Source organism: Notolepis coatsorum (assembly GCF_963971535.1).
Source record: "Notolepis coatsorum genome assembly, chromosome: 10".
Classification (NCBI taxonomy): Eukaryota; Metazoa; Chordata; class Actinopteri; order Aulopiformes; family Paralepididae; genus Notolepis; species Notolepis coatsorum.
Window position 1 is genome coordinate 56,891,679 of NC_140174.1, and position 15,483 is coordinate 56,907,161.

A 15,483-nucleotide genomic window follows, 5' to 3' on the forward strand; every position below is an offset into this window, starting at 1 on the left:
ACCAGGCCAAATCTGGAGGGGAGCGGCAGGTCCGAGCCATCAGCGGCCTGGGGAGCACGATACAGAGACCGGAGATTCCGCAGATTCACCCCGCGAAGGCAGGGGCGAGTAGAGCAGTAGCCGCGGGGCTGAAACAGCTAATCCGAGCCCACGGCAGGTGCCAGCCGGATCCAGTGGGCACAAGGTAGCGACGGGCCATGAGGTCGGTCCATATCCCGATCTGTATTCCAAGAATACAGATTAAAAGAAATATTAAAAGAAAAAACTATGAAAACCCGACTATACTCGGGTATGGTGCTCAACCGCTGGCGAGATAACCCTGGATGAGGCACTGGGTCTTTATGTACACTGCTATACAATGCTATATTATACAATCTCAAGTTATACTATACTATTCTTAAATTGACCTTTCCTTTTGTAAAGTGGCCATAAGTGTGAGTGTGTGCAGCATGAGTGTGTGTGTGTGCTCATGTGTGCTTGTGTGTGGAGAGTTCAGTGTTCAATGCTCTGATGGCCTGGGGGAAGAAGCTGAGCCGAAGTCGCTCTGTCCTTATAGCACATGCATGAGCCTGGTCTCTTTGAAAGATAACATTCTGAAGTTACTAAAGAGAAAAGAAAAAGCTTTCCTCATTCACCGCCGTGTGTTCTGAAGTCTGATTCATTTCTGGTTTTCGCTCGTCAACTTTAACCTAGTTCCCTTATTCGCACCCCTCCACATCGGGTATCGTTGGAAACGTACACTCGTTGGCTACAACGCTGACTAAAACGCTGACTAATCATTTTCGCCGTCAACGGATGATTGGCCGTTCTGGAGCGTCTGGAGTCCGGGGTGGTCATCTGATCCGCGGCACGTAAAAAGTAACTTGAGAACCGAGGCACGGATTTGGTCGAGTGAGGTGGCGTTCGAACGGCAACAAATAGATCTTTCGAAAGGTTATATGTTCGGTGAAAAATGCAGCCCGAGCCGCTAAATGCTCGCAAAGTGCTGTGACTTGTGTGCAAGTGCTCATGAGCATGTATGTCCCGGTGCACGTTATGTGGTTAACCTCTCCCTTCCCATCCATTCATCCCTCCCTCTCTCCTCCATCAGTCCCTGATGGAGCGCTTCAACGCGGACAGGCGCATCTTCTGCTTCATCCTGTCGACCCGCAGTGGAGGCGTGGGGGTGAACCTGACGGGAGCAGATACGGTGGTGTTCTACGACAGTGACTGGAACCCCACCATGGACGCCCAGGCCCAGGACCGCTGCCACCGCATCGGACAGACCAGAGACGTCCACATCTACAGGTGCTACTGACAACACTGTGCCGAATGGCATTCATGTCTGTCTATTTTAACGTTTGTCAACTGTACTGTTTAACTGATAAGAGCTACTGGGTACCGGATACCTGAATTTCCCCAAGGGGATGAATAAAGTATCTATCTTATCTATTTCATATAAAGGTTGCTGTACATTTGGGGGAAACTGTGAATGCACACATTTCTCTGGGAAATGTACACATTTACCAACTCTTGTGTACCCAGTTTATTGTCTATGGACCAACCCCCACATTTTCCATCCAGGTGACATCACACATTTGAGGGTTTTTCCGCTGATCTGTGTGTATCTCAGTGGGCAGAGCATGGCACTAACACTGGAGCCAGCCATGCTAAAATTATGCACTCATGATAATGTAAGCGCTTTGGATGAAAGCATCCACACATATGATCTCTAGCTTTAGGAGAGACTGGTGCATGCTCTCTAATGGTGACTAATATGACCAGGGACAAAGGAACAACTATTCTTGAAATGGGTGTCATTCCCCTTTATTGGATGTGACCAGCAGATCTATCTCGTTTTCACCCAAGGAGGCTGACATTTGGTGTGTGGTTGCTGCTATTGCAGATTTGTGCTTGTTTTTAACTGGTTCTCCCTCCCCCAGACTGATTAGCGAACGCACGGTGGAAGAGAACATCCTAAAGAAAGCCAACCAGAAGAGGTTGTTGGGAGATATGGCCATTGAAGGAGGAAACTTCACCACCGCCTTCTTCAAAGAGGTAGGGGGCGCGGCTTGACCGCCTTCATTTCCTATATGTACATCTATATAATTGGTCAGTTTAGAACCATGATCACAGACCACTTCTTTCTTCATAATCTTAATGTCTTTCATCTCAAATCTCTCTCTTTCTCTCTCAGCAAACCATCCGAGATTTGTTTGACGTGAACGAGGGCGAGAGGAAGGAGGTGATTGTGGAGCTGTTGGTGCCCCCGGGTGAGGAGGAGGCCAGCAAAGTCCAGAGCACCACCATCCTGGAGCAGGTCTGATCTTCCATAACCTTTCATTCAAGTTTAGTTTTACAGATTCTAATCCCTTTTGTCAGTTATCTGGCAGTTATCTATCTAATCCTGCTTCCTGAAATGGCAATAGGGCACTGTCGCGACAAAAACAATATTAATAAATGTGTAATTTGTTAATATAATTTTTTCTTTAACACTATGGTCGCCAAAAACGCCTTACCACGTCATTCCCTGCCATGCTCATTCTGCCAAAGACGCCGTACCACGTCTTTAATATCAATATTTCAAAAATCTGTGATCGCAATCATATTTCTCCCCCGGAGACTTGAGATCTACTGTTGATCCCCTCTCAACTCTCCAACGGTTCAAGAGCGCCATCTGGTGGCCGATCGGTGGATCGCTCAAACCGGAAACAGGAAACGAAAGCTGGTGCTCATTCCAATTCGGTCCGATCACTCGCTAATAGTCCCAGGACTCGAGCTAGACACAATGGATAGTGATCCGTTACCAATAACTCGATAAACAACATGATTTGGACGTATATACTATTATACAACCTGGAGATGGATCGCATATTTCTACATCCCATAATAGGAATATTTCTGCTCCACACTCATCGCCCAACGCTACGAGGAAGCTACGGTAAGATTCAGCGTTATTTTTTAACGTGTTCGATATAAACTGCTCTGATGATCATATCACCCACACTAGATGAATCATCTAACGTTGGCCACGGAATTATAAACAACCCCCCCCCCCCCATCCGGTCAACATCAGATGATAAGTAGTAACTTCTAGAAGCACGTCCATGCGCACGGAGATTACTTTTGGCACCAACACCGGGAGACACTAGGATTCGCCTGTTCGAATCCAGCTCCCGGCGTTGCTATCAGCTTGGCTGGCCTCTCACACTGATACAATTGGCTGTATCAGGGGGTGGGAAAGCTGAAGGGTGGGTCCTGGGCGTTGTGGACAGCGACCCCTACAGTTCGGTCGGGGCGCCTGCTCAGCGAGGGTTGGAACTGAGGAGAGATAGTGTGGCCTCCCACACGCTACACTCTCCCCGGTGAGAACCTGCGCGGCCAGGTTGGCCTGCCCCAGGCTGCACATGTGTCGGAGGAAAGCATGTGACAGTCTCCGGTCTCCCGGACCAACAGTAGGGGAAAGTACGCAACAACCAGGAGGGGTGGGATGGGAGGAAAAAAAAAAAAAAGTATAACGTTGCTACACCCTGAACAATAGATACTTGATGTTGAATGGGCCATAGTAATGTCAATTTAGCAATACAATTTAAAAAGTTATAGCCCTGCAAAGAAGGGGAACTTCTCTATAGACAAATAGAGCTGGCGTGGGGTGGTTTATTATGAATATAAGCCTGGCGACCAAAGTGTTAATTGTCAAATTAATAGTGCATATATGCCAATTGGAGACTTTCTCTCTCTCTCTCTCTCTCTCTCTCCCCCCCTCCCTCCTCCCCCACTTGGCACCTATACACTTGTGATTTTTGGCATCCTAGTCTATTTTTAGCAGTGTGTTGACCGTGCCCTATTCAAATTCCCAATTAGCTTTTACTCTCCACTCCAGGAAATGACGCTGCACTAGAGTGATCTGAGAGCAGCAGATCTTTAACCCCGTCTTCTGGAACCTCCCCCAGGCCCTGTGTCGAGCCGAGGACGAGGAGGACATAGAAGCAGCCTCCCAGGCCAAGGCGGAGCAGGTGGCAGAGCTGGCAGAGTTCAACGAGAACATCCCACTGGACGACGGAGGGGAGCAGGAGGAGGTGGAGGAGCTGTCCAAGGCAGAGCAGGAAATAGCTGCTCTGGTGGAGCAGGTGAGTCATCATCCTCACATGATTTATTATTGTTCCACTAAGTATTTCTGTGTAGTACTTTGTACAAGTGGACTTTTTTCACGTTTGTTTCCAGAGTGGGTTTGCTAGTTTCAGTATTAGTTGTATTCTTTTTTGTATTATTAATATAATATGGGCACGATTTGAGATGTTCAGAAGGTACTTTGGGAATACATTTTCTGTTCATTTAAACTTGATATATAATTATTTTAATTTAGTTTTGTAATGACGTAAACAATAGAGCTTCATTTGGTTTTATTGTATTTATTTTCTTAAGTCTAGTTGCTGTCAATGTGATTTACCTATATAGATAAAGGACAAGACAAAACTACTGATAGACCCTTCAGTTAGATCAGGGTCGGTTATACATTGAAATCACTTCAATTATTTGGGAGTCATGGCGTTTTACTGTCAGGACCAGGGCTCTACGCTAACCTTTTTCCCTTTGTGCTCCTAAATGAAAAAATTTAGGAGCACAGTGAAAATATTTCAAGTAACAGTTTATTTTTATTTTTAAAAAATAAACTTATATTTGTACTGTGTGTGCATGTGCAAACGGGAACGAGACACACATCTGTGCAATAGCACATACCACCAAAGTCACTGGCCCACTGTGTGCGTGTGTGTGTGTGTATCTGCGTGTGCAAACGGGAATGGGACACAGACATTTGAACTATTAAGTGATTAATGCCTACTGTGGCAAAGTTGTAGCCAACAACTAGGCCTAATAAAAAAGGCAGTGACATTGAACTACTGCTACAAAAGTAGCAGTCACTTAACTTTAGCTTTTGCCCCTTTTATGCATACAATGTTTGTTTTGGCTAGTGTTGCTCTTCTAGAAAAATAATCCTTTCAGGGTTGCCTATTGAAATACTGTACACCTCCAGTACAGAAACATTGTTTATGAGTTTGCGTGTCAGGTAGACCATTGATTGACAGTCGATTCTGCCAATTACGTCACACCGCTTGCACCCACCTCTGCTGTTGATAACGCTAGCCAAGTTAGCACACACACATACACACACGCACAGTGGGCCAGTGACTTTGGTGTAGGGTATAACAATGCATTGCAATGCATCGATCCTAAGGGGGAAATTCAACTGCATCAATTTGAAAATGTTAGAATCGATTATCGCAATTTTAATGTGTACACAGTGTTGTTATTCTCATGTCCGTTACGACATACGCTACTGCATCAACGTTATGATTAACAAAGCAAGGCATTCGTTTTGTTGCATTAACGTTATATTACTATTGCTATCGATAAATCTAGGTGTTCTAAAATCTATTGCTATTGGTAAGACTAGAATAAGTTACATTAACTTAATGTTACTGTCTCGGGAAAGTCTCGCATAGCGCAATGGCGGAATTTCCGGAAGTAAAAAAGCAAATGAGAGCTTCCGATTGGTTTCAAGGGAAAGAAAGGAAATGACCAGTCACGTCACTCTACTGTGATTGGACCGTTGGCTTGAGTGCAATGTGGGACTTGTAGTTTTTGAACGATTAGCAGCGGAGAGAAAAAAGCACGACTGAGGTTGTAATCTTCACTCGCACACTGTGCGAGTAATTGATTTTTCCGGTTCGCACACACATATTATTAGGGGCAAATGAGAGTAAAATGGTCGCACTGTAGAGCCCTGGTCAGGACCCAGGAGTGAGATGGTTGAGGTTTACACTTGTGGGACAGTTTAAATGATTCCGTTGTGCCAGGTAAGATTAGCCAATGCCACAAAACACGGTCAAACAAGTATGACTGAGATATTGTTTCTATATCTACCTCTATACATGGTGGCAGTAATTTCGTACTGAACTAGATTAAAGGCGACATGCATTATAAATGGATTTTCTCTGTGTTTAGCATGGTTTTATAGTAATAGGGGTTAGTATCAATGGGTCTGTGTCTCTAATTACCATATTGACTCGAGTTCACGAGATCTTCCCTCACTCAACAACTAAGCTGTTTTGATTTGACAGTTTTGCTGACGTGAATATAGCTCAGATATTTTACTTGTCCGAAAGCTAAACGTACTTGTCCGAAATGTACTTGTGAAAATAAAGGCCTATTAAAAAATGTATAAAACCGACAAGAGATTTGGACAATTATTATGATTTAATAACTTAAACACAGTGTGTGTGCATTTGAGTGTGGGGTATATACTGTATGATCAGTCCTCCAGCTCATCTTCACTCCCCATCAGCACCAGCTCATCTTTCTCATCTCCCCTCTCTCTTGGCGACCAGGGGTTAAACCCTGGTCTACGCCTATAGTTGTTATTGCCATAAATAACACTATTCAAATAAATAATTGTATTTTTATTTGAAATAATTTCTTTTAACAATAGGCACATTATAAAAAATATAAACTATCAACTTTTATTAAACATTCTATTAAACATTCTGATATTTTCTTGGGTCTCGTGTCAGTGTCAACTAAGCGAGCACTCAGAAGATGCTCGCCGTTTGTCCAGGACAAGTAATATTGACTTACAGAGATTGAGAGTTTCCAGTGTGACACTGTGAGACAGGCACTTTTTGATCAGATGGAGTAACATTACTATTCGTTTGGGGAATATATATATATATATATATTTTTTTTTTTTTTTTTTTACTTGTCCAGTCGGACAAGTTAAATGTATTATGCTTGTCCGACCATTTTTTTTACTTGTCCCGGACAATAGGACAAGCCTTAATGTCAAGCCCTGATAACTAACGCCCCCTCTATGGTTGACGGTGACAGCAGAGCGAGTGGAAATATCTTCACTTCCTCAAACAGCGCGAGGCAGAGAGCGCATAGTGTAACCCGACACTTCCTCAAACGGGTTTTGACTGCGAGCAGGGAGTGGACGAGAGAGGGAGAGAGATGGAGAGAGAGAGAGGGACTCGTCTTCTCTCACACACACAGCGTTTACACAGTGCTCCGTGTGTCCCTCTCCCTCTCTCTCTCCCTCACAGTCTAGCACCAGCATATCACTGTCATATCTTTGCGCATGCTCCCACGTGCATGCCCGTATTCCGATCCGTACAATAATAATCACAGGGGTATATATTGTCATTTGAAACAAGTTACCAATGCATTGTCCCGTGGGATTATGCCCCCCGCGGCGAAATTAATTAGTATCCCCCTCAGTCTCTCTATCTCTCTCTGTGCCAGTCGCAGGCTCAAGTTCAAGTTTCTTTATTAGTTGTCAGAAGCATTTCATGAAATGCTTCTTTCTGTTTTGCTCCTGAGTGTGCTAGATAATAAAGATAGTATAAAATAAGTATAATAAAATAGAAATCAAGTACGTAAACAAGTGTAAACAACAAACATTTTCAATATACCTATGTACAGTATATACAGTGCAGGTACAGTCCAGTGTAGAAATGGTGAGGTATAGCTTAGCTTGTGGTGCCACCTTGTGGTGGTGAGGTGCAATGAGGTGCAATAAGGAATGAGATTGATGTGCAATCTCCTTACCAATAAATATAAAGTGTTAGTGTCTAAAGTGGTAAAGTGGGTGCTACAGTGTGCTGTTTATTTAAAGTGAGTGTCTGCGTGTGGATGTGTGTGCTGTGGGTGTATTGATGGTTTGTTATTGTTTATTGTTCATTGAGCATCCTGATGGCCTGGGGATAGAAGCTCCTTCTGAGTCTCTCTGTGCTTGCCATGAGACTCCGGTATCGCTTGCCTGACCGCAGCAGTTCAAAGAGGCAGTTGTTTGGGTGGCTGGGGTCTTTGATTATTCTTTTAGCCTTACCCATGCAGCGCTTGTTGTAAATGTCTTGGAGAGTGGGAAGCCCACCTCCAATTGTGCGTTTGGCTGAACAAGCCACTCTGTAGTCTGCTACGGTCTTGTGCAGTGCTATTCCCAAACCAGGAGGTGATATTGCCAGTCAGGATGCTCTCTATTGTGCATGAGTAGAAGTTCTTGAGGATCTTCTGACTCACTTGGAACTTCCTTAGGCGCCTAAGGAAGTAGAGGCGTTGTCGTGCCTTCTTGATAACATTGTCAATGTGTGTGGTCCATGTCAAGTCCTCGGATATGTGGACTCTGAGGTACTTAAAACTGTTCACTCTCTCAACCGGTGCCCCGTCGATGCTGAGGGGGCTGTAGTCCCTGACCCCCGACCTCCTAAAGTTCACAATCATCTCCTTTGTTTTGCTGATGTTCAGGGAGAGGCTGTTCTCTTGACACCATCCCGCTAGAACCTTTACCTCTTCCAGGTAGGTCCTCTCGTCGTTTGCAGAGATCAGGCCCACCACTACTGTGTTGTCAGCAAATTTGATGATTGTGTTGTTGTTCCGCTGTGCCACACAGTCATGTGTGTACAGGGAGTAGAGGAGGGGACTCAGAACACAGCCCTGGGGGGCCCCTAGAGTGATGGATGAGGAGGTGCAGTTGCCTGCTCTCACCACCTGGGGTCTGCCTGTCAGGAAGTCCAAGACCCACTGGCAGAGGTCATAGTTCAAGCCCAGGTCCCTGAGCTTGGCTATGAGTTTGGAAGGGACTATGGTATTGAATGCTGAGCTGTAGTTTATGAATAGCATTCTCACATAGTTCCCCTGCCTCTTATCCAGGTGTGATGCTGCTGTGTGCAGCACATGGGCTATGGCGTCCTCCGTGGACCTGTTGGGGCGATATGCAAATTGCAGGGGGTCCAGGTTGACTGGGAGGGAGGAACAGATGTAGCCTGTGTGGATGACTGTCACTCAAAGTGCTTATAGGCGGAGCCAGGCCAACACAGCCTGAAATCCAAAGGGAGAAAATGTGGCTTTTGAGTACTTGATTAGAAATATAAAACAATGCATTTTTTTTAATAAAAGCTTACAGGAATTGTGTAAAGTTGCCCAAATAGTGCTAGGAATAGCAATGCATGTCCCCTTTAAGCTGTCATCTTATCCAAAGTAACGCTGTAAATCTTCCCTCTAGCTCACTCCTATTGAGCGCTACGCCATGAACTTCCTGGAGGCTTCGTTGGAGGATGTGTGCAAGGAGGAGCTGAAGCAAGCTGAGGTAAGGTCGCCCCTTACTGGAACAGGCTCAGAGACAGTTTCTTTCTCAGAGCCATCACCACCCTGAACTCTAACATGCACTAATAATTCACCTTTCCCCCTCCTCCCACACCGATGTGCAATATCCACAGTGCAATACCCACCCACTACCGTCTGACACTGATTGTTATTTGTGTATTCTGTATATTGTTGTTATTTTGTATATTGTACAGGACTGTAACATTGTCTTATTGTATAGTATTTAATGTTTCTGTATAGTATTTTATGTTTCTCTTTTATTACTTGTGATTTTATTAGTGCACCTTAACACATTGGGTGCCATGCAGTATGCCCATCTTTACCACTCTCTGCCAGTGCTGTAAGCCTATGGAGTGGCTCACCTTCTTTGCAGGGCTATAACGTTTTAAATATTATAGCTATATCGACATTACCATGGCCCATTCAACATCGGGTATCTTATCGTTCCGGATGTGGGAACGTTATATTTTTCCATTCATACATTGTCGTGTGTTAGTACCGTTGAGAATATAAGTATGTTTTTAGACTGTATAGCAGTAATAGGGAGGCGTAGTCTGACGTCACTGGTTGTTCCACCCGTATAGAGATTCATCATTGGGAAAATGGATTATCGGCTATTGTAACAATTCTGCCGCATGAACATTGGCAAGCTTTCCATTTTTGCACAAAATGAGTTCCCTTCTACCACTAACATTGTTGTTTAAGCATTTTTGGTTGAAATAAAGGTAGTTATAAGGTTTTCAATTTGTCATAAAAAAAAGAACTACAATTACCAGTAGGCAGCCTGTTCAGTGCTGTCGCCTGAACCACGTCACGGCCAGCAAGCTAGCTAGCTAGCTAACGTTACCGTTACCTCGCTAAACGTACTAGACGTTAGCAATGTCTACTGTCGTTAACCATTTTAAATCGGGGCATGTATTGGCGTTTCGGGACTGAGTAAAATGTGCAGGTCCTCTTCTCAGACCTGTGCACTGCATGCATCATGCCGGCTAGCAAGCTAGCTAGCTAGCTACACGTCACAGCCGGCTGATGCCACGATAGCTAACTAACGTTACAAGCTCAAAAACCTTATAACTACTACTGTCGTGTCCATAAGTTCCCTGGCAGAATACTTTGTCTGTGAGGGCAAAAGCTAATAAGAACGATATATATAACGCTGTATAGCATAGTAAACAAAGAGGAGATAACCATTTTAAATCGGGGCATGTAGAGCCCGCCGTAAAAACAATAACGTTATAAACTATACACAATATGTACAACCAAACAATGATTTACATTAGTATTTACAGTGATTTAATATGCAGTGAATACAAATAATGATAACGTGGTTGTTGCTTTTAGAAATGGTGTTTGGCTTCATCTGATAATATGATCACCAGAGAGATACTAGCCACAGATTCAGGGTCAGTTATTTTCCCATTGTACGAATTGTTAAGCTTATCGAATGTAAGGGAAATCTGATCCTAGGTCTGCGACTAAAACCAGGCGTCTATGCTGTGGTGACGTCAGTCAGCAGCGCCAAATAGCAGTGTAGTTTCGCAGTGAACGAAAACATAAACATTGTTATTTTGCTACCTTTACGATTAACACTATGATCGCCGGGAACGAGTTTTCACGTCATTCCGAGCCATGCTCATTCTGCCGAAGACGCCGTAACTCGTCTTTGATGTCAATATTTCAAAAATCTGTCATCGAAATCATATTTCCTTTCCGGAGCCCTGAGACACAGTGCAAAGCTCCACTCAACTCTCTAGCGGTTCAAGAGCGCCATGCCGGAAATTAACCTTTGAACCGGTAGTGCTCATCCATATGTGGTCCGGCCACTCGCTATCGTTAGAGAGACTCCGTATTGACACAGTGAACATCGATCGGTGCAAATAACACGCTCATCTGCCAGCGGCGCGAGGAAGCCACGGTGAGTTTCAACGTTATTTTCTAACGTCTTCTATACTAACTGATCTGATGAACATATGACCCACTCTGGATGAATCATCTAACGCTGCCCACGGAATTATAAACGATCCCCCGCCCATCCGGTCATCATCAGATGATACGTAGAAACTTCTAGAAGTACCTCCAGTTGAAATTTATTATCTGGCACAGATCGCTATCAAACTGTATTTCATCATGCATATAATGCATTTGGAGCAGAAAACGATAAAAATATACTTATACTTTAGACCATATTTTAGTATGAATATGTGAATGAAAAAGTTTAACGTTGCTACACCCTGAACAATACATATAGGACATTGAATGGGCCATAATAATGGCAATTTAGCAATAGAATTTAAAAAGTTATAGCCCTGCAAAGAAGGGGAACTTCTCCATAGACAAATAGAGCTGGCAAGGGATGGTAAATTATGAATTTAACCCATGGCGATTAAAGTGTTAATTGCGAATATTTTCATGTTGAGCAATAGATTGTGGATAAATACGCACAGAAAGGTACACCATGCCAACGTTAATGCTTTATTTATGTAAAACGAGCCGATTTAGAAATGGTCAATGGTGTCAATGGGGAAATACATTAAATGGAACAGAGGGTGGAACAGGAAAAAATGAAAATGACGTAACCACTACACCTCCCTATTCCTAGAACGCGCGCTATAGGCCCCGGCGCGTATTATACATTATCGATTGGCGTTTCGTCCCTGTACACGCTATATTAAAAATTTCAAATGCATATGATCGCTATACATTATGCTCCATCATGCGTGAAGGGGGGGGGGGGGGGGGGGTCGTTTATGATTCCTTGATTGTCACTAACAGCTTTCTTTAGTAAGACACCATACGTTGATCGGACAGATTGCAATGAAATAAATGGGCAATCGAGCTGGAAATAACGTTAGATTCCTCTTACCTCTGGTCGATGTGTCTGGGAAAAAAAAATCCAATTATTTGACGTCGATCTGCGAGATCCATTTTCCGTTTGTATGACGCAATAAACGCCGAAAGCATATTGATTCTTGCGTCTCGAAAGCGATCCAATGCACTCGAGGTGTGTATATTGATCCACGTAACAACATATCTCTGGCGGAGCTTTTTCCCCGATGCACCGAGCAGCACTTCCGGTTTAGAGTGGAGTGTAACTCGCCCGAAATCCACTAGGTGGCGGTATTGAGGCGTTGCAATATCAGACAGGGTCCAGCTGGCTCCCGGAGGCTTCCTGGATGAATTATGAATGCCAATAGCGAATAAAAGAAATAACGATCATAAAAACGAGTTTACTCGTTGTTGGCACTCAACACATGGCGGCCAATAACGAGTATACTCATTATTGGCAATTAATGTGTTAAGTTTGAGTCCCAAATCTCGTTGTATGCAAATATAATGACAATAAAGTACAATCTAATCTATCTAACCGGAAAGACAAAAGGAAAATAACCACATCCCGCCATTTCAACTTCGCATTAGATGCCGTATCGTGTGCCCAGAGGTGATGTGGTGATTGGGACCCCTGCCTCTGCATTATTATGAAACCCTCTGTGTGTTTGTTTGTCCAGGAACAGGTGGAGGCTGCTAGGAAGGGCCTGGACCAGGCCAAGGAGGAGGGCCTGAAGCTGCACGCCCCGTCTGACGACGACTCGCCTCCAGCCTCTGCGGATCCTGTGCAGCCGACACCAGCCCGCCGTGGCCGTAAACCCAAGGACAAGGTCACACCCTCTACCAGGATGAGCGGCAGGCTCCGTGGGGCCTCGCCTGAGCCCGAGCCTGACCCTCCCGCCCCTAGAGAAGTGCCTGAGAGACTGCGCTCTGGTCTCAGAGGGCGAGGAGCTGCCAAAGACGTCTCCACCACCGCCACTCTGGCCCCCACAGACCCATCCAAGGCCTCCTCGACCAGGAACCAAGAGCCCTCCAAACCTAAAGCCTCCTCTCCTGCCAGAGACCATCAGACCCCTAAAACCAGGACTCAACTTAACCGCTCCCTCTCCCAGTCCAGCTCAGTGCCTTCTGCTGCCTCGCCCCCTGGGGCCCCGTCACAGACTGCTGCCTCCACCTCGCCCCCTGGGGCCCCGTCACAGACTGCTGCCTCCACCTCGCCCCCTGGGGCCCCGTCACAGACTGCTGCCTCCACCTCGCCCCCTGGGGCCCCGTCACAGACTGCTGCGGAGTCAAACAGCAGGTCTGCCAGGAGAACAGAGCGGGGAAAAGAGAGAGAAAGGGACAGTGAGAAGGAGAGTGAGAAGGAGGAGGGGGAGAAAGAGAAGGAGAGGACAGCGTCTGTGTCGTCTCCAGAGTCCAGCTGCCCGGTGGACCACCAGCTGTACTCGACCCCGGCCAGAGACTGCGACAGCAAAGACCAGGGCTCTCTGTCTCCCCCCTCAGGCAGCACCGTCTCCCGCTTGCCTCGCAAGCGCCAGTCGGCCGACGGCGAGGTCCTCCGAGGCCTGGCCGAAGACTCGCCCTCGGCCAAAGTCCTGCGGAAGCTCCCAGGGCGGCTGGTCACGGTGGTGGAGGAGAAGGAGAAGGAGCCCAGGAGGAGGAGGAGGAGGAGGGGCAGCAGCACGGGATGCGGCGGCTCCTCGGAGGAGGTGATGACGGAGGAGCACACGGGAGGCTCGGCAGAGGAGCCCAACAAAGACTCCACTCCCCAGAGCCCTGACAGCAAAACTAAAGGGACCTTTTCAAAGCCCACTCAGGACCAAGACGCTATCCCTAACCCCCCCACACAGCCCCAACCTGTCAGGAGCTACCCCCCTTACTCCCCGCCCCACCTCTCTCCAGACATGCCTGTGCTGAGGAATCTTCCAGTGCGCCGCAGGCTGGAGACCGAGTCTCGCATGGCTGCTCAGCTGGGAGAACAACAAGCACTCCTGGGCAGGGGTAGAGGAGGGAACCACCCCAAGAAAGTAGACTCAACACCGGGCAAAGATGTCACCTCCACCCCCTCAGATCCCAATGTGAATTCCCCCATGCCACTGGTGAAAAGAAAAAGGGGCCGGCCCCCTAAGAATCTCCCCAGGGTGCCTGATCCCGAGCACCTGGTGTCCCCCCCGCTTCCACAGCCCACCACACCAAGTGAGGAGGGGAGCCCCCCTCTCTCTCCAAAACGCAAGAGGGGTCGTCCTCGCAAAGACTCTGTTGGCGCAGGACAGAACTCGAACAACCCCCCTTCCACCAATACTGATGTGTCCCATCCACTATTGAACACTGCTGCTCAGAGGTCTGTTAGTGCTAATAGCTCAGAGCCAGGGTTTCCAACTCCCCCCAGTGAACCCCGGTCCAGGTCCTTTATCACTGCTGCGGTCAGCACCAGTCAACCAGCCCCTTCTGCCAAAGCTGAGGAAACTGACACTAAGACAGAGTTACCAGCCCCAGTTACAGCGCCTGTTCTAAATCCAGACCAAGCCTCCATATTAACCACAGAGCCTTCAGCCCCTACCCAAATCTTAGCCCTTACCCCAAGCTTAGCCCCTACCCCAAGCTTAGCCCCTACCCAAATCTTAGCCCTTACACCAAGCTTAGCCCCTACCCCAACCTCAGCCCCTACCCCAAGCTTAGCCGTAACCTCAGCCCCTACCCCAACCTCAGCCCCTACCCCAAGCTTAGCCCCTACCCCAACCTCAGCCGTAACCTCAGCCCCTACCCCAACCTCAGCCCCTACCCCAAGCTTAGCCGTAACCTCAGCCCCTACCCCAACCTCAGCCCCTACCCTAAGCTTAGCCCCTACCCCAAGCTCAGCCGTAACCTCAGCCCCTACCCCAAGCTCAGCCGTAACCTTAGCCCCTACCCCAAGCTCAGCCCCTACCCCAAGCTCAGCCCCTACCCCAATCGTAGCCCCTACCCCAAGCTCAGCCGCTACCCCAATCGTAGCCCCTACCCCAAGCTCAGCCGCTACCCCAAGCGTAGCCCCTACCCCAAGCTCAGCCCCTACCCCAAGCGTAGCCCCTACCTCAAGCTCAGCCGCTACCCCAAGCTCAGCCCCTACCCCAAGCGTAGCCGCTACCCCAAACGTAGCCCCTACCCCAAGCTCAGCCGTAACCTCAGCCCCTACCCCAAGCTCAGCCGCTACCCCAAGCTCAGCCCCTACCCCAAGCTCAGCCGCTACCCCAAGCTCAGCCGCTACCCCAAGCTCAGCCCCTACCCCAAGCTCAGCCCCTACCCCAAGCTCGGCCCCTACCCCAAGCTCAGCCGCTACCCCAAGCTCAACCGCTACCCCAAGCTCAGCCGCTACCCCAAGCTCAGCCGCTACCCCAAGCTCAGCCGCTACCCCAAGCGTAGCCGCTACCCCAAGAGTAGCCCCTACCCCAAGCTCAGCCCCTACCCCAAGCTCAGCCCCTACCCCAAGCTCAGCCGCTACCCCAAGCTCAGCCGCTACCCCAAGCTCAGCCCCTACCCCAA

At 47.4% G+C, this 15,483-nt stretch overlaps 1 protein-coding gene across 1 annotated transcript in view; it reads left to right on the forward strand.

Annotated features, from left to right (window-relative positions):
• Positions 1-15,483, forward strand: part of srcap (Snf2-related CREBBP activator protein) — a 114,272-nt gene that overhangs the window by 93,040 nt on the left and 5,749 nt on the right. The window contains exons 26-32 of the mRNA XM_084323048.1: positions 1,091-1,287; positions 1,923-2,037; positions 2,177-2,299; positions 3,933-4,109; positions 9,038-9,121; positions 12,645-15,119; positions 15,161-15,483. Coding sequence (XP_084179174.1) covers positions 1,091-1,287; positions 1,923-2,037; positions 2,177-2,299; positions 3,933-4,109; positions 9,038-9,121; positions 12,645-15,119; positions 15,161-15,483 — 3,494 coding nt within the window. The remainder of the gene's footprint in view (positions 1-1,090; positions 1,288-1,922; positions 2,038-2,176; positions 2,300-3,932; positions 4,110-9,037; positions 9,122-12,644; positions 15,120-15,160) is intronic.